The 19,307-nt window shown below is 41.9% G+C and overlaps 1 protein-coding gene and 1 non-coding gene across 3 annotated transcripts in view; both read right to left on the bottom strand.

The window, feature by feature from the left end:
* Window positions 1–267: 267 nt before the first annotated feature.
* FTO (FTO alpha-ketoglutarate dependent dioxygenase) overlaps window positions 268–19,307 on the bottom strand; it is a 293,791-nt gene continuing 274,751 nt past the window's right edge. The window contains exon 9 of one of the 2 annotated variants that reach the window (XM_055000443.1): window positions 268–1,178. In XM_055000443.1, the coding sequence (XP_054856418.1) occupies window positions 1,004–1,178 (175 nt within the window). In that variant the 3' untranslated portion in view covers window positions 268–1,003. The remainder of the gene's footprint in view (window positions 1,179–19,307) is intronic. The other variant, XM_055000444.1, reaches the window with a different exon arrangement.
* Window positions 15,247–15,353, bottom strand: LOC129344349 (U6 spliceosomal RNA). The gene has a single exon (XR_008598380.1). It is a non-coding gene; the product is annotated as a U6 spliceosomal RNA (small nuclear RNA).

Below are 19,307 nucleotides of genomic sequence, written 5' to 3'. Positions count from 1 at the left end.
TTCCATGGAAAACCCAGATATGACACCATGCTTATCTAGGAATCTCCAGAAATTCGATGGTTTTACGTCATATGCAATGGCGGTGCACCCTGTCCCACAACTCCTGCTAAGCCCAAAACAGGGACTCCTCCAATGTAAACCAAAAACAAAAGGCAAAAAGGCACTGCCTGTCGGAGGGAAACAACAATCTATAACATATATATATATATATATATGTTTTAATTTATATAAAGTGCAAAAGGTGCTCAATAGTGCAAATCGTCACAGTTTTTATTCAATTCAGTAAATATTCTTAATTTCACCAATATTACAAGCAATAAATAGAAGAGGTTGCAGAATTAGAATCAATCATACACCATTAGTAAAAAGTAGGTAAGTATGCAGTCCTGAATAAATATTCACAACAATATTATTCTTTTTCCTTTCAGTTGCTTAGAAAGTACTTCTATTGTCTGGTATTCACAAGAAGGCCAACATATTCTTCCTTCTTGCCAAGATGTGCATGAAGTCAATAAAGCCTTAGTTCACAAAACCTGAATTTCATTTGTCGACTTGAAAAAATGTGGCAGATACACTCAGTTTTAAGTATTACATTGAATATCGAGTAGCCTTTCCCCATAAGATGCTGTTACTTTGTTTGACATCAGAAAGAAAAACATTTACAATGAAACAATTGAAATTTTGTATTTTGAAATTTTGTCTTTTATTTTTTTGTCTTTTTTCTGAAATTTTGTCTTTTATTTTTTTGTCTTTTTTTTGAAATTTTGTCTTTTATTTGTGTATCTCAGAAATGCAGCATACAACTTCAAAATAAATCCCAGGTAACCTTTCTTTCAAGATCTTGTGTTTATGAACTGCTTTTTCATTATTTCTCCACTAGCAACTGGCTGTATAACTGGAACATTACTTAAAAAGATCCCATCAACTTATTCATTTTCAAAATACGAGGTCTAGTCCTTTTTCCATGAATTGTTTTTTTGGAAGAATCGGAACTTCAGCTGCTTTAAGATGAAAGCAATCCTTCTATATTTCCACCTTCTCCTGGACAACTTTGTAACTCAGATATAATATCTCCAAGATTGAAAGGAAGTGGCATATTAGGATCACCTTCTTCCCAGTATGGACGGCATTCTGGTTTTTCATCTTCCGGTAGACATTCTGCACGTTGGGAACAGCACCTAAAATCAGTAAGATTAAAAATTAACTATTGGAAGCATTTTAGAGATCTGATTTTTCAAGATGCAAAGTGCAGGTCCATTAAGAGACTGAAGCAGCAATACAACAAGATGAACCAGGAGACAAAATGAAGGCTTTTCTCTTTTGATGGAGGCTATTTCTATTTCTAGAGGGAACTTGCAGAAAGCCAATCAAAAGAAAATTTAGTTAGCGCACTTTTACGGTGAATTATTTTTTCATTATCTCAAGTCTTATTTGAAGTACGTGCTTTATTCCGTTGTTTTCGGGTTTTCGCAATATTACTAGATTATTGAGAGAGATTAAACCACATTTGCTGCATTAAGGTCACCCAGATAGATCAAACAATATTGAGGGACGTGGTTTGTAAATCTGAGAGATTTACAAGTCTATCAGCTTTGAAGAAAGAAAGCTGAAGCAAGAGCCCTGTAAAAAGATAGATGCAAATGAAGGTTAATAACAATTTCTGCTGATGAATAGGTGGGCAAAACTTCAACAAAATTAAATTAAGAGGTTAGTGTTCGGTAAATCCCCAGAGAAACTCTTTGAATTACAGTGTTTCTTATTAAATGGGTTCTTCATCAATAGTAGTGAAGTCTAATTATAATAAGCAACTAAAAACTGCAGTCCCGCACAGGAAAATTTTATGAGTAGTAAACCGACACATCTCGTAAGATTACTTTGTAATAAAGACTGCCACTTATTCGTACTGCATTAAGAAATGTGTAGCTATTCAGGGGCTTCTTTCTTTAATTTACCAGCTGCTGGTTAATTAGCTAATGTTCATAAAGCAGTGCAAAGCTGAAGAGGGCTGTGTGATTATAACACTTTCAGCAAAAGAAAAGAAAAGAAAAATCAAACATCATAGATATGAGCTATTTTTTATAGCTCAGGGAGGGATGTCTAGAAGAAAAAACATAATTTATACAATGCTTTAAGTGGGCAACTGGGCCAACATTAAGGTTTACAGATATTCTTATCCAGAGGGCTATGATTGGTTTAGGATAAACCAATCAACATAGTATACAGCTTGCATCAACTTGCTTTTGTCCTATCCCAATCATTGAAACTTAAGTGCATGTAAATGAAACTATTGTTCTGGTACACATAAAACAATTGTTGTATATCTTAAGTCCCCACCCTCACCCCACCCCTGAAACACCATTATCCTTTCTGACACATACCAATATTCTTGATTTCTCCATTCAAGCTTCCAAAGCCATTCCAATATCCCAATGGTATTTTTCTGGGGTTATCCTGGGAACTTCCTCAGCAACTAATATGTTCATTAGAACCAGTCATGTTTAAGTAACCAGAAAGGATCACCTATTGGTCTAAAGCCAACCTATAGCACTTTGTTTCCCTATAATTTGAATTATGCTGATTGTAGCCTTTTTGAGGCGTTCAGTTTTGGTGCTCCAAGCATGCTTAACAGGAGCATCCAATGGTTAGTTTGTGCAGCCAGATAGTTTGCCTCAACAAATGGTTGCGTTGTCTCCTTTATGATGTTGTGTTTTCTTTATGTTTATCGTCCATAGCTCTTATGTTATTGTTTTATAGTCTAAATAAAGAAAAATTCTTCTCCCCCGCCCCCACAAAAAAACCAAATGGTTGCGTTGTCTCCTTTATTATTTCACCTGCCTCTGCCGTCAAGTCCCAACTGGTATCTTTACCAGCAGTGTGGTAATGGACCTTCAACAAGCCAGGTTTAAGCCAGGATTTTCATGTTTCAATGCCACACAAAACCACAGTTAAGACTAATAGTGCAAAGGCTGTATTGTAGAGAGGGGGATCTCAGATGTTTTGATAATGAGTTAGGGACCATAGACTTCACCACTATGTTGCCTTACATAATATCTTGTGCTTCAAGTTGTCTAATGTCAGTTCTGTTTCTTCAACTTTGTATTCAACTTCATATTCGACTCTTGCGAATGCTATGTCTTTGTAAACTTGTGTTTATTTACCCTACGGCATTGTTAATGGAAATGTCCTTGATATTGACTGTACTACTCTCACACTGTGCAATCAGCCTTGAGTCTTAATGACAAAGACGGATTATAAATGACATAAATAACAACAACAACAACAACAACAACAACAACAACAACCCTAAGCACAGTTACATCCTTCTTTGTCCATTGATAGCAATGGACAGGTGTATTTCAGCTTAGGATAGCATGTTAGTATGGTAATAAGCCAACATCAACCCATGGTTTTTTAAATGTATGTATGTATGTATGTATGTATGTATGTATGTATGTATGTATGTATGTATGTATGTATGTAATTTATAGTCCGCCTTTCTCACTGAGACTCAAGGCGGATTACACAGTATGAGATTAGTACAATCAGTATCAAGTACATTTCAATACAGTATCAAGGACATTTCATAAACAATACCATAGGGTAAATAGATATATTTTAAAAAACGTAGTATTAGCAAGAATCCAATACAGAGTAGAAAAAATACTGAAGCAGAACATAATCAATTCTAGAACTAACATTAGACAACATGGAGCACTGGTGGTACACAGGAGTACATATTTAAAGCAGCAATATAGTGATGAAGTCTATGGTCCCTAACTCATTAGCAAAGCACCTGAGACCCTTTCCCTACAATACAGCCCTCCCATTTGAGTAAAAAAGTCTTTTTGAATAGTTCGGTTTTGCATCTTTTATGGAAAGCCAGGAGAGTGGGGGCTCTTCTGACTTCCTCAGGCAGGTCATTCCACAGGATAGGGGCCACCACAGAGAAAGCCCATGTTTCAGATCTTAGTTTGATGTACCCTAAGTAGTCATAGTTTGTGGTGTTGAGTATATGGTGGAAAGTGCCATCAAGTCATAGCCGATTTACAGAGAACTCCCCCACCCGTAGGGTTTTCAAGGCAATAGATAAACAGAGGTGGTTTGCCATTCTGATGGTCATATCTGCCCTACATAGATTAAATCATGTTTTTGCATGTCTGATTCAAGATTTTGATAGTAGTTGTATGGCAAAGGTGTTTAAGCAAATAGGAGAAAGATGAAACACTCAGAAGTAACCACAGTATTTTTCCAAGTAGACAGAATTTAGGGTGAAAAAATATCAATAAATGTAATGAAAAGGTGAAATAATTACGCACATTTAATGAAAACAGCATGGATAAATAATCTGTTGAAGAAAACATCTTTGCCTGAAAAGCAATAATGTGTGTGAAGAGGCAAATAGAACATTTGACACGTCGCCACTTGAAAAAATATTTTTTTTGCTTGAGTGCGGAGGCGCATGACAAATAAAACATGACTTAAACTCCAGATTTTAATTTGCGGCAGAGGAGATAACGGACTCTCAACAATTAATCGATTAATGTTTTCAGCTCTGCTAAAATGATTAACGCACTCCCCCCCCCCCCCCGCTTGCCAGACACTCTGTTGACCCCTTTGAGGAAAGAAGGAAATGAAACCCAAACGAAGGAGGTCATCCTTCTCTTGGGAATTATTGATGGTAGCAGAATGCCCAAGAGAAAACTTACTTCAGCTTTACACCCATGTTGGTATGCGGCTAATTGCAGCTCCAACTTCGCTCACACACTCAATCCTTCGTACATTACCCCGCAAGGACAGTATTAACACGTAACATTCCTATATATCTTCGGCTCCCCACATCAGCCTGTGATAATAGCATCTGTTAACATGCACTAAGCACTATTATGTAGCACATCACTTCATAAATAATAAGATTAACCGACCTCAGGCCCTCCGAGAAGAGTAATGTGTTCAAATGTTCTCATTATTTATTTAAAACAAGAATTAAAGGAACACAAGCTACTTTTGACAATCCTCTTAGCATAAATATTAAACTGTTTGCATTGATAAGCTGCGCCGTGCAAAAGGAAAGCGGATTTGTTTTGTGGGCCGCTTCGTAATAGTTGTCGAGCAAATACAGTTTGGAGAAGTTCTCAGAGGTGCTTAACTGGTCATGTAGGCCTTGTGTCAGAGATGGTTTCTCTCCTCCGCTTCCTGCTCAAATTATCTATCTATATATAAAGACAACTGACTCATCAACGCCCAGCCCAAACCCCTGGACCCAGAAACATGAAATTTGGGGAGAACATTCTTTTCATGATACAAACACCCACTAAGAAGGGATTTTAAGAAATTTTCCTCCTAAGCGTATAAGGGTAAAATGTGTTTTCCCAAAGGGATACAGTTTCCCTATGTGGCTGGCAGGCTACTGCCTGCTTGTGCCCCCGCCACTGCCAGCTCAGCCACTCTTCTTTGATTGGGCCAGCCTTTCAAGGTCATTTGCATATGCGGCCTGATTGATCCTCACCCCCCACATTCTAAACAGTCTGCAGTTGCTATTGGGAGTCATTGAATGTGTCCTGAGATAAAATGCACCTCCCAGTCTTCCCCTAAAAGTTCACTAGGGTTGCCAACTCAAAAAAAAAAAGTTATATACCTATAAGTATAGTTGGATTTAAAGTAGTTAAATATCATAGCGAAGCACAGGTATCAAGCTAGTAGAACATAAGACAGTTAATATGCAGAGGAAGCTGGGAATAATTACATGTTAGCATGGTTTGGTTCTTGGTTCCTCCCATGCCAATTATGCCACTTTCCTCAGAGCATTTAGGATATTCTACAAAAATTACCAATGTGGCAGGGTTGCAAGCTCTGGGTTGGGAAATTCCTGGAAATTTGGAGGGTGGAGCCTGGAAAGGGTGGGGTTTGAAGAGGGGAGGGGCCTCAGCAGGGTATAATGACATAGAGTCCACCCTCCAAAGCAGCCATTTTCTCCAGGGGAGAAATCCCTGTTGGCTGGAGATCAGTTGTAATTCCGGGAGATCTCCTGCCACCACCGGGAGGATGGCAACCCTACAATGTGGGCTTGTGTGGTATGATCGCTAAGAGGCTGAGCACTGGATGAGGAACGTCAACAATATTGGCTAACCATGGTGAAAGATGTCCATGGTTTTGTGTTTTGTCTTAACCAAGCCAATGGGTGAACAATACTCTCATTCAGTGGATAATTTTGGAGAACTCAAAAGTTGTTCGGTGTTGTTTTTGGCTACATACAGACATAACAAACAAACTAGGTTTAGTTTGATTTGTTGCTACGTTCACATGATACTTCCCTCCTCCCTGTGCATATGAAGTATAATTGAAGCCTTTCTAGTTTATAAATATTCTGATCTCCATTTGTTGTGACATCTGAACGTGTATGTTCCAACAAATGGAAGTTTGTTTCTTTCCTTGGAATCTGGATTCTAAACTGGAATGATATCAGAATAAAGCAGGAAGACTTCAATGGTGATCAGTGCACACGGGAAAGAGGAAGGGAGCTTGGGAACCCAACAATAAGCTAGGTTTAAGCTCGTCACAGAGTCCAGTTTGTTGATGATGTCCGAAGAGAGCCATGGTTTCTCAACCTCCGCCATACATCGGCAAAATATTCCATTCATTTTATTTAAACTAAATGGCAGTTTCACCGTCCTTGTTGCTGCCAGAGGAGTCCTAGAATTACACAGTATGAGTTAAGGAGATGCCATGTGATACTTTTATTTGAAGATTTTGTCCAGCTCTCACGGACTTCTCCAGTGCCCCCCCACCCCCGCATATGCAAGGCTCCATCATCCGCTCCACCTTGCAAACCTATGGAGTAGTCTTACCCCAGTTCGGGGAGGCAGCAAATTATAACTGGTATATGTGAAAAAGCCACTTCTCTGTTTCTTTCTAAGTGATCTTGGAGCCAGTTTGGTGTAGTGGTTAAGAGCGGCAGGACTCTAATCTGGACAGCTGGGTTTGATTCCCCACTCTTCCGCTTGAAGCCAGCAGGGTGGCCTTGGGTCAGTCATAGCTTCTCAGAGCGCTCTCAGCCCTGCCCACCTCACAGGGTGATTGTTGTGGGGATCTTAATAAGATACTTTGTAAACCGGTCTGAATGGGCGTTAAGTTGTCCTGAAGGGTAGAATATAAATAAAATGTTATTATGTTATGCTATTATTATTGTTATTATTACTATCTGAAGCTTCCAACTTTATAGATGAAGGATGTTCACTGCATCAGCTCCCATACAGCTTTGGTAATATCATGCTTCAACACCAATTTATGTTAAGGGTGCCACAGTATTCTTGATACATGTTTAATGATGTCTAGACTTTCCTTGGCGGCCGATCAACTGACATTCCCTTTTGGAATGCCTAGAAATGACACTCCCCCCTTTTCCCTCATGCATTCCAAATTATCTTCCCTTTCCCTGTCCCATTCTTGTACTTCCACTTGAGAACTGTCCTGTAGTGGCTGGGAGGGGGAGGTACTACATTGCAGAGGCAATTCTGCAGTGCTCCAATATAGGTGACTTGCTTTTTTTAAAAGGTCACATTTACATTATTCATCTCTTCTCTATGCAACCGACTTGCTTTTTCCCTAACTTGGAAATTCCCCGCCAAATTGATCGTCAAGAGCCAAGGCACTGTTTTGCCAATTGCATTTCCATTTCTTAAAACATCTGGTCAATTTTAACAGTCAAGGACAGTTTCATCCAGAAGTAATCGGTTTCCGAGCATGCGCCAACACAGCTACCAGTTTGGAGCACCTTCTTGGACGAACGACAATTGTGCGAACGCAAAAGATATCTCAGTTAGAAACACCAAGCATGAATTTATGGACTCAACTGAAAATGCCGAACTTGGCAAATTCTTATTTCAAGCCTGTTACTTTCAAACTTTGGCAACTTCATAGCTACTACCGACTAACATGGCTACCAGTCTGGAATCTACAGCAGACCTTGAGCCATCTGGGTATTTTCCCCGGGGTTTTACTTACATTTCAATGATTGGGGTGTCAACTACATTAGGAGACACTGGTCATGATGCTAAAATTAACCACTTTAGCTAAAGTGTGTGTTAATTATGGGTATGCAAGCAGTCAATAAAAGGTTAATGCAAGAGTCAAAGGGATAAATTTATTTCAGGACTGCATCACTCAAGAGACTAAAAGACTAACATTATGCGTGGTGTTTTTAATCAATAGGTTTTATACTAATGTGCTAACCATTTATTTTAAAACAGTACTCTCCCACCTCTTTCCCCCTCACCCCTCCCAGCCTCTGATCTGCAGCTGGTAAAGGAGGAAAATTTCTTTGCTATTTTTTAAGAAATAGTTCCCAGCCTAGGGACTGGTCTAGATATGCAATACAATGAGGTAGCAGAAGGGTGGCCTGGTTTCCCGCTACAATGGGACACCTCTTGCCTTGGAGTCTGGGTGTTCGCCACTACTTATTAGAGCAGTGTCAGTGTATTGGCACAACCCTCTAGGATTCCACCAAAACTCTATGGTAAAATCATAGAGCTCCTTGGAGCTCAGGAGGACTTATCCCATAAGTTGTTGCAAATTTCCTAAAGCAAGATGTGGAAGTCAGTACTGTATAGGGGGAACCACAGTCACACCGAGAGATAATCCTTATTCTTTCAGGTGGTTTGGAATCAGCCAGCCAAAATGGAAAGCTTTCTTCTGTGGGAACATAATGTAAATATTCTAACTGGAATTATTGAGGTGGCAAATGCACGTGATTAAATTAATATGTCAAGTAAAACAAGAAATGTCCCCAATCCATGATGTCCCCTTCATCTAAACAAAATCTTAATCTTAGGAGATCTTATATTGGGCAGGTACCCCTGGACAAGTAGCTGTGGAACCATTTTCTGTTCTGGTTCCTTCATACATGTGCACCCACATTCTGCTGATGGCATATTTAGACCAGTGTGGCATACACTAGAGAAGGCAAATCGCAATGCATCTCTCTGGCAACCCCAACCCATTTTTAATCAAGCTGTGGCAAAAGCTGGCCCCTAACTGCCTTCATAAGAGCAAGAAAATTGTTTTCAAAAGTTATTTAAGGGCCAAGCTACACATGACGAAAGACACTTGCCTGGCAAGTGGATTGAGTGGAGGGCAAGTGAACAGGGAGAAATACACTTGCTGTTCAAGTGTCATTCGTCATGTGTAGCTTGGCCCTGAGATAAAGCCGATTTCAAATTTCAATATTACCTTTCTCTTTGAGTTTTAAACAGAGATCGCTAGCCAGAAATGGCCAAACAAGTCAGCGTGGATATACAGAAAATGGACTATAGAATCAATAATGCCACACATCGCTAAACGTTAAGTGGATTGCAAAACAAAAATGAGGCTAAAAAGACTGTTATAAGTCAGGCATCCCCAAACTTTTTGAGCCAGTGTGCACCTGTGAAATTATGACACAGCACAGTGGGCGCAGCCACAGTATGACTGTCACAAAATGGCTGCCATGGTGGGGGAACCAGCTACAAAATGGTTGCCACAGCTAGTCACACAGTGAACATCCTTGTGGCTGTAGTAGCAGCTGCTGCCAAAGCAACGTTTTTAAGAAAGTCTATTTATTATTAACAACAACATAAACAACAACAACAACATTCGATTTCTATACCACCCTTCAGGACAACTTAACGCCCACTCAGAGCAGTTTACAAAGTGTCATTATCCCCACAACAAAACACCCTGTCAGGTGGGTGGGGCTGAGAGAGCTCCTAGAAGCTGTGACTGACCCACGGTCACCCAACTGGTATCAAGTGAAGGAGTGGGGTTGAGAGAGCCCTGTGAGGTAGGTGGGGTTGAGAGAGCTCTCAGGGCCAAGCTACACATGACGAATGACATTTGAACGGCAAGTGGATTGAGTGGAGGGCAAGTGAACAGGGAGAAATACACTTGCCGTTCAAGTGTCATTCGTCACGTGTAGCTTGGCCCCTAGAAGCTGTGACTGACTGAAGGTCACCCAGTTGGCTTCAAGTGGAGAAGTGGGGAATCAAACCTGATTCTCCAGATTAGAGTCCCACGTTCTTAACTGTTACACCGAACTGGCTCTCTAACAGTTATGCAAATTATCTATGAGTTGCAGAGGTGTGACTGGACCCAAATCTTACTCTGCTGCTGCAGACCAACATAGCTACTCACCTGAAGAGCTGGTACTGCAGTTTCCTTGTTGTCTATCTGTTTATTGAATTTTTTTAACCTCACCCTTTTGCCATGGAGCTGAGAATGGTGTGCATGCATCTCTGTTCCTCTGTTATAATCCTCATAATGACACCCCTTAGTCACAATACAGGATTGTTACAACATGGCATTGTAAGATTAAGGATTTGAACAGGTCAATCAAATGTTACAAGACTTGGCTCATAGGCAATGTATTATTTATATCATAGAGTTAACAGCATTGTACATAACTTTTATGAAGATTAAAGGACCACTTATTATTATGTATATGGCTCTCAATCTTTCAGAACATGTGCCAAATCACTTATTTGCATCAACAAATGAAAGAAAAGGAACCCATTTTTCTAGGTAGTTATTTATGTGAGAGGAATTTTGTGCAGCTTTAATTTGTGCAGTTATTTTGCCAGCTTATTAAAATTTTCCATTTCGTAGCAAGTATTTATGGCAAGCGGAAGGCAGCTTTACCAAAGGTTAGCAATTTGCATCCACAAGCAGGGATGTTATTAATTCGTTACAACTCTTTGGAATACAGGTGTCTTCTTTATGCCCCCCAAGATAATTGTAGTTTGAGAGTTAGGTATATTATAAATTGAAACAGTGCAATTCTAAATGGAGCCACACTCTTCTAAAATTATTGACTTCAACAGTGTTAAAAGGGCGGAACTCTGCTTTGGATGGAACTGTAATCAGGGCTTTTTTTCAGCTGGAATGTGGTGGAACGGAGTTCCGGCACCTCTTGAAAATGGTCACATGGGTGGTGGCCCCGCCCCCTGATCTCCAGACAGAGGGGAGTTTTTGAACCAAGATTTTCATCCAAGCATTTGACAGAGCCTAGAGATTCTCAATATTGTTTGTACCTGCTTTTGAACTATCAATAGTTCAAAGTTGGTAACAAAAACTTACGTCCAAAACCATTTTCCGCTTCAAGATAATTTTCATTGTTAAGCATCCTGAATGCAGTGGCAGAAAGATAAATGTATGTAATGAATGATCGCTTGAGCCACAAAGATTTTATTTTATATATTTTTATGAATCATGAAGAGCCAGTGAGATAAAAAAAAACATGTGATGTGACATATCACAAGCTGCAAGATTTAAAAAGAAGCAACGGCATTTTCTAACCAGCGGGGAGTCCATTATGGCACTAACAATTTAGCCAATTATGATATCGTTAAGTTTGATCCTTCTCTTTGCTCTTCCAACACAGTAGCTGTTAACTTGAAAATTTATGGCAGCCAGTTAATGTTCAGGACCCTCAAGTAGCAGACTAAGAACAATTTTATACCTCAGGTCTATTTGTCAGTATGTCAGTTACATAACCATGTTGATGAAAGAGCTGCCTTGACAACCAAACAGTTAGGGCTTTCTGACCTCTGATCTCGGTCACATGATAGGGTCACCTGAAACTCACTTTGCTCCTACCTGACCACCATGCGACAATGCAGAGGTCAAATGGCTGGGATGGTTATATGTATCATGTCTGAGGTGGCCCAGTTATAAGCTTGAGGGGATGGCCGTGTTGAATTCCGCAGCTCTGTTGCACAAAAGCTGTAGAACAACTTCAGAAAAGCATGCAACAAAGGCGATCTGATTTCAAAGGTGGATAAAGTAACTTTCCTTGCTGCTCGGGAGAATGGACTCAGTGTTCTTTCATGACAACAATGAAAACAGAACATGTCGGATGGAACTGTAACTCGGCTTTTTGAGAAAAGGGGGGGGGGGGAAACATCCAGTAGCCACTGAATTAATTTATGCCTTTTGTTCTTGGCCATAAAAAAATATTATTCATGTATTTAATCTTTGTACACCGCAGCCCCCGAAAGGTTGCCCGAGTTTGAAAAAAGAGAGCGAGAGAATACCATAAAAGGGGATGGCACATTAAGAACTGTGTAAACAGCACAAAAAGAAGATAACTGCATAAAGGCATGAAATAGTATGCAGGTATGAAACTAAAGATGTACCAGTGGTGTCGTTTGCTTTCGTTGTTGTGTGCCTTTTCAGTTTGTTCGTTTTTGTTGTGGGCGTTCTTGAGATTATCCATTTTTATCCTGCCTTCCCATTGGAATTCAGGACGGTGCAACTGGATTTCTCACCCATTTTTATCCTCACAACAACCCTAAGGGCCAAGCTACAAGTGACGAATGACACTTGAACGGCAAGTGTATTTCTCCCTGTTCAGTTGCCCTCCACTTGCCGTTTGAGTGTCATTCGTCACTTGTAGCTTGGCCAGTTATTGCAGGTTGTTGTTGTTGTTTTCAACTACAGTTTGACTTTCTCATTGAGATGCCAAGGCAGATTACAAGTAGAATTTTTAAAAATCAGTAGGTGGGTTACAAGATATGATAATGTTTGAATCTAACTGAAAAGATTCTGAGGGCCAAGCTACAAGTGACGAATGACACTTGAACAGCAAGTAGATTGAGTGGAGAGCAAGTGGAGGGCAAGTGAACAGGGAGGAATACATGTGAGTCTGTTCACTTGCCAGGCAAGTGTAATTCGTCACTTGTAGCTTGGCTCTAAGGGCCAAACTACAAGTGATGAATGACACTTGAACGGCAAGTGTATTTCTCCCTGTTTACTTGCCCTCCACTCGATCCACTTGCCGTTCAAGTGTCATTCGTCACTTGTAGCTTGGCCCTCTGTAAGACAAAAGAAATGAAGTTGGGACGGTAGAAAAGGGGGGAAAACTCAAAGAATGCATGCAAACAACTGTGTAAGGCAACAGAGCAGTGAGTGTAGGAAAGATTTTATTCCCAATAAAAGCCACCTCCAGAGCTGAACCCATTACACTGCAGCCTGTGCCTCCAAGAAAACCCTCCTGAACAATTTTGTTTTGCACATTTTGAGGAATGACAGAAGAGTGGAGGACTTCCTAATTGTCCCAGGAAGACCCTTCCCCAAGTTTAGTCCTTAATGCTGCTCCAGCAGAGGTGGTCCTGTCCTGTGACACGGGAAGTCTTGTGACAACAATAGAGACTAAGGGCCAAGCTACACATGACGAATGACACTTGAACGGCAAGTGGATTGAGTGGAGGGCAAGTGAACAGGGAAAAATACACTTGCCATTCAAGTGTCATTCGTCATGTGTAGCTTGGCCCTCAGAGCATGGACAGAGTGTTTCCCCACTCACCACTGTATTAGGAAACATGCCCCAAACATATGGGTGATTGGGAGAAATCAATCAACAAGGCACAATTTGCATGCAATTCTGAGTCCAGCATCTGTTAGGAGGGAAAACTTCTTGAGTTACACATCTGCCGCATGAGAACGCCAGCTTGATGTTGCTTTGCATTTCATAGTTGCCTGTTCCTTCTGCTGAGCTATTCCGGGAAGAAGAGAAAAATGGAAGTTTAGCAAACACTGCTAAATGCCAAGGTGCTTGCAGAAACATGAAGCTTCATAACATCCAAACGACAAACTTTGCATTGTAGGCCACCACGGCCCTTTCAACCGTTGCCATCCACCGAGTCTGACAATCACATCAATTGCAAAAATACATTCTGAATGTCTGAGGAGCGCACCATGCATATGCATGCACACACCCCTTTCCCTTCGGGCACACAGGTTGCCAGATCATCGCTCCAAAGGGTTAATCTGGTACAGAAAGACTTGAGACAAAGGAATCTGGGGCTTCCACGATGAAGTTCTCGTGTCCAGCAAGAAGGCTGTGTAGCAACGCTCTCTTCACGTTGAAGTTGTGTAACTTTTCACGGGGAAAAACACTGAGTATGTGAGGGCCTCTTACAGTGGCTTGTCTGATGCAAATGGCAACCCGTCCCTGCCTTTCCAGACTCCATCAACAGCCAGCTATTCTAGCAAAGGAAGAAGCCGTGAGAACAGAGTCTTTTCCAACACAGGGTTGCCAATCCAGATCGAGAAATTCCTGGAGATTTGGGGGTGGAGGTCAGGGAGGGCAGCATTTATTATTTATTTATTTATTTAATTTATACCCTCCCCACGAATGGGCTCAGGACGGCTCACAGTATGCATACAATACAATAAGTTAATCATAAAAAACTATGAAAACAGAGGTAATTTAAAACAATCATTAAAATATGGTTGTTGTGGATTTTCTGGGCTGTACAGCTGTGGTCTTGGCATTGTAGTTCCTGACGTTTCGCCAGCAGCTGTGGCTGGTATCTTCAGAGGTGTAGCACCAAAAGACAGAGATCTCTCGGTGTCACTCTGTCTTTTGGTGCTACACCTCTGAAGATGCCAGCCACAGCTGCTGGCGAAACGTCAGGAACTACAATGCCAAGACCACAGCTATACAGCCCGGAAAATCCACAACAACCATCGTTCTCCGGCCGTGAAAGCCTTTGATAATACATTCATTAAAATAGTTCAGGTGCCTTCTATGTATAGGCCACTTAAATAATCGGGAGCCACATATGAGCCATAACATGTGGGCATACACATGGCTGAGGGCAGTCATGGAAAAGGTGGTGGTCTTAGATAGAAGGGTGAAAAAGACACCTACTGGTTCTCAGCCAAAGGCCCGGCGGAACCTCTCTGTTTTACAAGCCCTGTGGAACTGTGACAGGTCCTGCAGGGCCCAGATCTTCAGCGGGAGAGTATTCCACCAGGCCAGGTTTAGGGAGAAGACGGAGTTCAACAGGGACATTATGCCATAGAGTACCTCTTCCAAAGCAGCCACTTTTTCCAGGGGAACTGATCTCTGAAGTCTGGAGATAAGTTGTAATTTCAGGATGTCTCTACATATTACTTAGAGATTGGCAACACCACTGGTGCAGCTGAGATAGAAAGAGACAGCAAGGTTCCCCCATATATCTCAACCTTCAAAGTCCACAGTTGTATTGTAAACCAGCTCAAACTAAGGAGACGCAAGGAGAAAGACCAAGAACTCGACAATATTATCTTCACCACTGGGTTAACAGTCATTCCACTACCTCAGGGAAGTCTAGCTTTGCCAAGATAGATAGAGAAATCCAGTAAAGAACACTCAGGGCCAAACTACAAGTGATGAATGACACTTGAACGGCAAGTGTATTCCTCCCTGTTCACTTGCCCTCCACTTGCTCTCCACTCGATCAATCAATCACGAATTTGCGTGTCATCCTTGCACAGGGGCCATGCTAATCTTCTCTGTATCGTTCCAATTTTAGTATATGTGCTGCCGAAGCGAGCACTCGATCCACTTGCCGTTCAAGTGTCATTCGTCACTTCTAGCTTGGCCCTCAGTGCCTTCACCAAACTGCAATTCCCAGGACTCTATGGGAGAAAAATTCACCCAAAATCAATAGGCCCCTAGTGAGTATGTCTGTGTCTGTGTGCATGTGTATACATATATAACAACAACAACAACATTTGATTGATACCGCCCTCCAGGACAACTTAATGCCCACTCAGAGTGGTTTACAAAGTATGTTATCATTATCCCCACAACCATCACTCTGTGTGGTGGGTAGGGCTGAGAGAGCTCTGACTGACCCAAGGTCACCCAGCTGACTTCAAGCGGAGGAGTGGGGAATCAACCCCAGTTCTCCAGATTAGAGTCCTGCCACTCTTAACCTCTACACCAAACTGGCTCTCTCTCTATATAAATAAAAGTACAAGGTTGGCACAACTGTTTTTTTTTTAAAGTACAAAACCAAAAAAAGCTCTGACATTAGGTGTGCAATGAGAGAGAACGAAGGCTTGGTAGAGATAGTAATCATGAGATCCTACGCAGAGTTATTCCAGTCTAAGGCCACTGAAATAAACTGGTGTGTTATCTTAAATTTGCTCTGTATTTTGGGAGTTTTGCATTTTAGGACCAAACCTCTCATAAGAAGGTCAACAGTGGAGAATATCATAATATTGAAACCGAAACTGAAAACACAAACAAGAACAAAAACAATGTTTGGACACATCTTACGGTTTAAGGTATATGTCAACCCAGAGATCTCTTCTGGTGACCTCCCAAGAAGCTGTGGGAAATAGGGTTGCCAAATCCAGGGTTGGGACATTCCTAGATATTTTGGGGGTGGAGCCTGGGTGGCAGGTTTTGGGGAGGGGAGGGATCTTAGGGTGTAATGCCATAGTAGGGTTGCTAGGGACCTGGAGTCCCTCAACGGGCGATCCCCAGGTCCCTGGACTCTCCCGATGGGGATTAGGAGCCGGCACTTACCCCGGCTTCCTGCTTCGCGCACATGTGCACATGCTCCTGTCTTGCATGATGACATCACTTCCAGGAGTGACATCATCATGCGCGGGTGAAAGGGCGCCCCAGGCGCAGGCTGCTGTCGCCATGGCCACGGCCTGCTCTTGCTGGGCGCAAAGGGGCCACGGCAGCGGCAGCAAGAGCGGGTGGCAGTGAGAGCAGCCTGCTCTTGCCACTGCCACCATGGCCCACTCTTGCTGCTGCTGCTCGCCACCACAGCCCATTATCGAGGTGCGGGAGTGTGCCCCTCCCAAGAAGGGTGTGCCCCAGGCAGTGTTCCCCCTGCAAGCCAAGTAAGTGGGTGCAAGGGGGGAAGGGGGGATTGGGGGATCCCTGGCCCAGGCGGGGGAATGGGAACCCTATGCCATAGAGTCAACCTTCCAAAACAGCCATTTTCTCTAGGGGAACTGATCTCTGCAGTCTGGAGATCTGTTGTAATTCTGGGAAATATCCAGGCCCCCCACCTGGAAGCTGGCAACCCTAGAGGGGAGCCTGATTTGGAACAAGGCCATGATTCTGCAGTATAGGGAAGGATGACTCTCCCCCCCCCCATCCATTACCCCATTTCCCAGTTGTTATTAGTTATAGTATGGAAAAATAGACAAATTCAACCCAGATTAACAATTTGGAGGAAGGGGATTTCTATTGGGGAAAGGGCTTACTCCCCCAGCACTGCGGTGTCTCCTTTCAAGATTAAATTGCAGGGAGATCTAAAGGCACATTTCTATCCACCTGAGACTCAATGACTATAAATGAAGTAAGTAAATATATAGGTGCAACAGGTAGTTTTGCCCTAAGCTATTTGCCCAATGTATTAGTTTCAAAAATCAATATTTTTTCATTCTTGTATCGTCAAGTCTGGATGTTATTTCCAAAAATGCAGCTTTAGATTTAGGGCCAGAGAGATCCTAAGATCAAGCATCCATGTTTTCATAATCACCAAACTTGGTCTTCCTTTGGGTCACAAAGGTAGTCTGGATAATTTTAGGATTTCTGTTTTCTTTTGGCCACCGCCAGCAGATCTGGCATACAAGCAGCAAGGGAGCTATGAAGAGGCCCGTGCTGTTTTATGAAGACTGAATTTATGTCGGCCCAGAGACTTTTTTCTGATTTACATGCTACAATGGAAAACAAAGCAAGACATAAAAACAGTGGAAACGCTGCCCCTTTCTGCCCGTTCAGAATTGTCAGGCTTTCATACAGTCTGATCAGTTGGGATTTTGAGTAGAGGTTCTATCACTTGAGATGGGTTCTTTAATATCATCTTTCAAGACTCATATAAAGAAATCGATCTCATTGTTGTTTCCACTGGTGTCATGGATTACACATTTCCAGGGGTCATTTCGTAGAAAAAGAGCTGGAGGAACTCATTAGCGTAACTCATTAGCATATGCCACACACCCTGATATCACCTATCCTGGCTGTTTTGGACCCAAGCCTGGCTATTCAGGGCTGAAATTGGGTCCAAAAGGGCACAAAGGGGATGAAAATTGCCGAAAAGGGGCCCAAAACGGTCAGGATTGGGCCGCTGCTGAGTGGGAGAGTGATCCACCACCTGTCAGGGGCCCGATCTGCATTGTTTCAGCCCCAATCCAGGCTGAAATTGGGCCCAAAATGGCCGAGAGTCAGGTGGGTGGGGCCACCTGACATGTGACCTCTTTGGGGAACTGCCGGAACTGCGTTCCTGTGCGTTCCCCCTTGAAATGAGCCCTGCACATTTCTATAAAGAAATTGATATAAAGAAATCTATCTCATCGTTGTTTCCACTGGTGTCATGGATTACACATTTCTAGATTAGCTTCTTTCTCCGTTCACCCAATCAGGATCAATTTGCCAAGGGTTATTCCTCTTGTCCAAGGTATCATCCATTCCAAATGCTAGGGAAGAAACAAGCATTCTACAGGCAACTGAAATTCTCAACTGCATAGCCCCTTTCCTGGGATCCTCAACGGGGATAGGAGTTTCTGAGATCGTTAACACAAACAGAAGGATCAAAATGGCACATAAGCACATGGTAGGTGCATTTGTGCATATCCATGTTGCATTTCAGCTCTTCTGGAACATGTGTGGATTTTTATCCAGCTGTTCTTCCAGTCATGACCTAGCTTGCAGAAATGATGTAATGAACATACCTTGCAATCTCTATTTTATAGCGAAAGTGTCTGAACGTTTTTAAAAAGCACTGTAGGAGACGTTCCAGCACTGGCAACAGAAAAGATGGATGGCTCAAGATGCTAACACCAAAGCCTTCTTTAAAAAAAAAATCTACCATTTATATTAGTTTAACTAAAAAAATGGGAAAGGCCTCTGTTGGATAAAATCACATTGCACCAGTGAAATGCTAGGAAACAGGAAGACAAGGGAATTTTAAATTCTGAAAACACACGGTTTATGATGGCAAATGCTGTAAATTAACGTCCCCGATTACCCATGATCATACGTAAGATCTAAGGCTGTTGTTACTTGGTCATAAAAACAGTCCAAGAGAGAAATCGAAAGCAGATGAATACTTATGAAAGTCCATCTGGTAGGCACGAGGGAAATGACATAGCTTAGCGATTGAGCACAGAAGGCGACTTAACCTCTGATGACTTCAGTCAAACAATCTCAGGTTGAAACTGGGAAAGGCCTCTGTTGGAAAAACCTAGGGAGTCACTGCCAGCCAAAGTTCTAGCAATCTGACTCTATGGTTCAGTTCAGATGTCATGCGTAACCATGGTTACATCAAACCAACTATGCTTAGTTTATCCATATGTGGGCCATACCACTAGCAATAGTTAGCTACGATACGTCTATCCGGGGTCTGAAACCAAGATCTGAAGATGGTTTATTAACCACAGTTAGGCTCGGTTCAGACATTGCACAAAACCACATTTTTAATTAATAGTAATAGTAATAGTAATAGTAATAGTAATAGTAATAGTAATAGTAATAGTAATAG

Source organism: Eublepharis macularius, chromosome 16 (assembly GCF_028583425.1).
Source record: "Eublepharis macularius isolate TG4126 chromosome 16, MPM_Emac_v1.0, whole genome shotgun sequence".
Taxonomy (NCBI): domain Eukaryota; kingdom Metazoa; phylum Chordata; class Lepidosauria; order Squamata; family Eublepharidae; genus Eublepharis; species Eublepharis macularius.
Note: the sequence above shows the minus strand (reverse complement) of the source record. Positions and strands in the feature narration are given on the sequence as shown.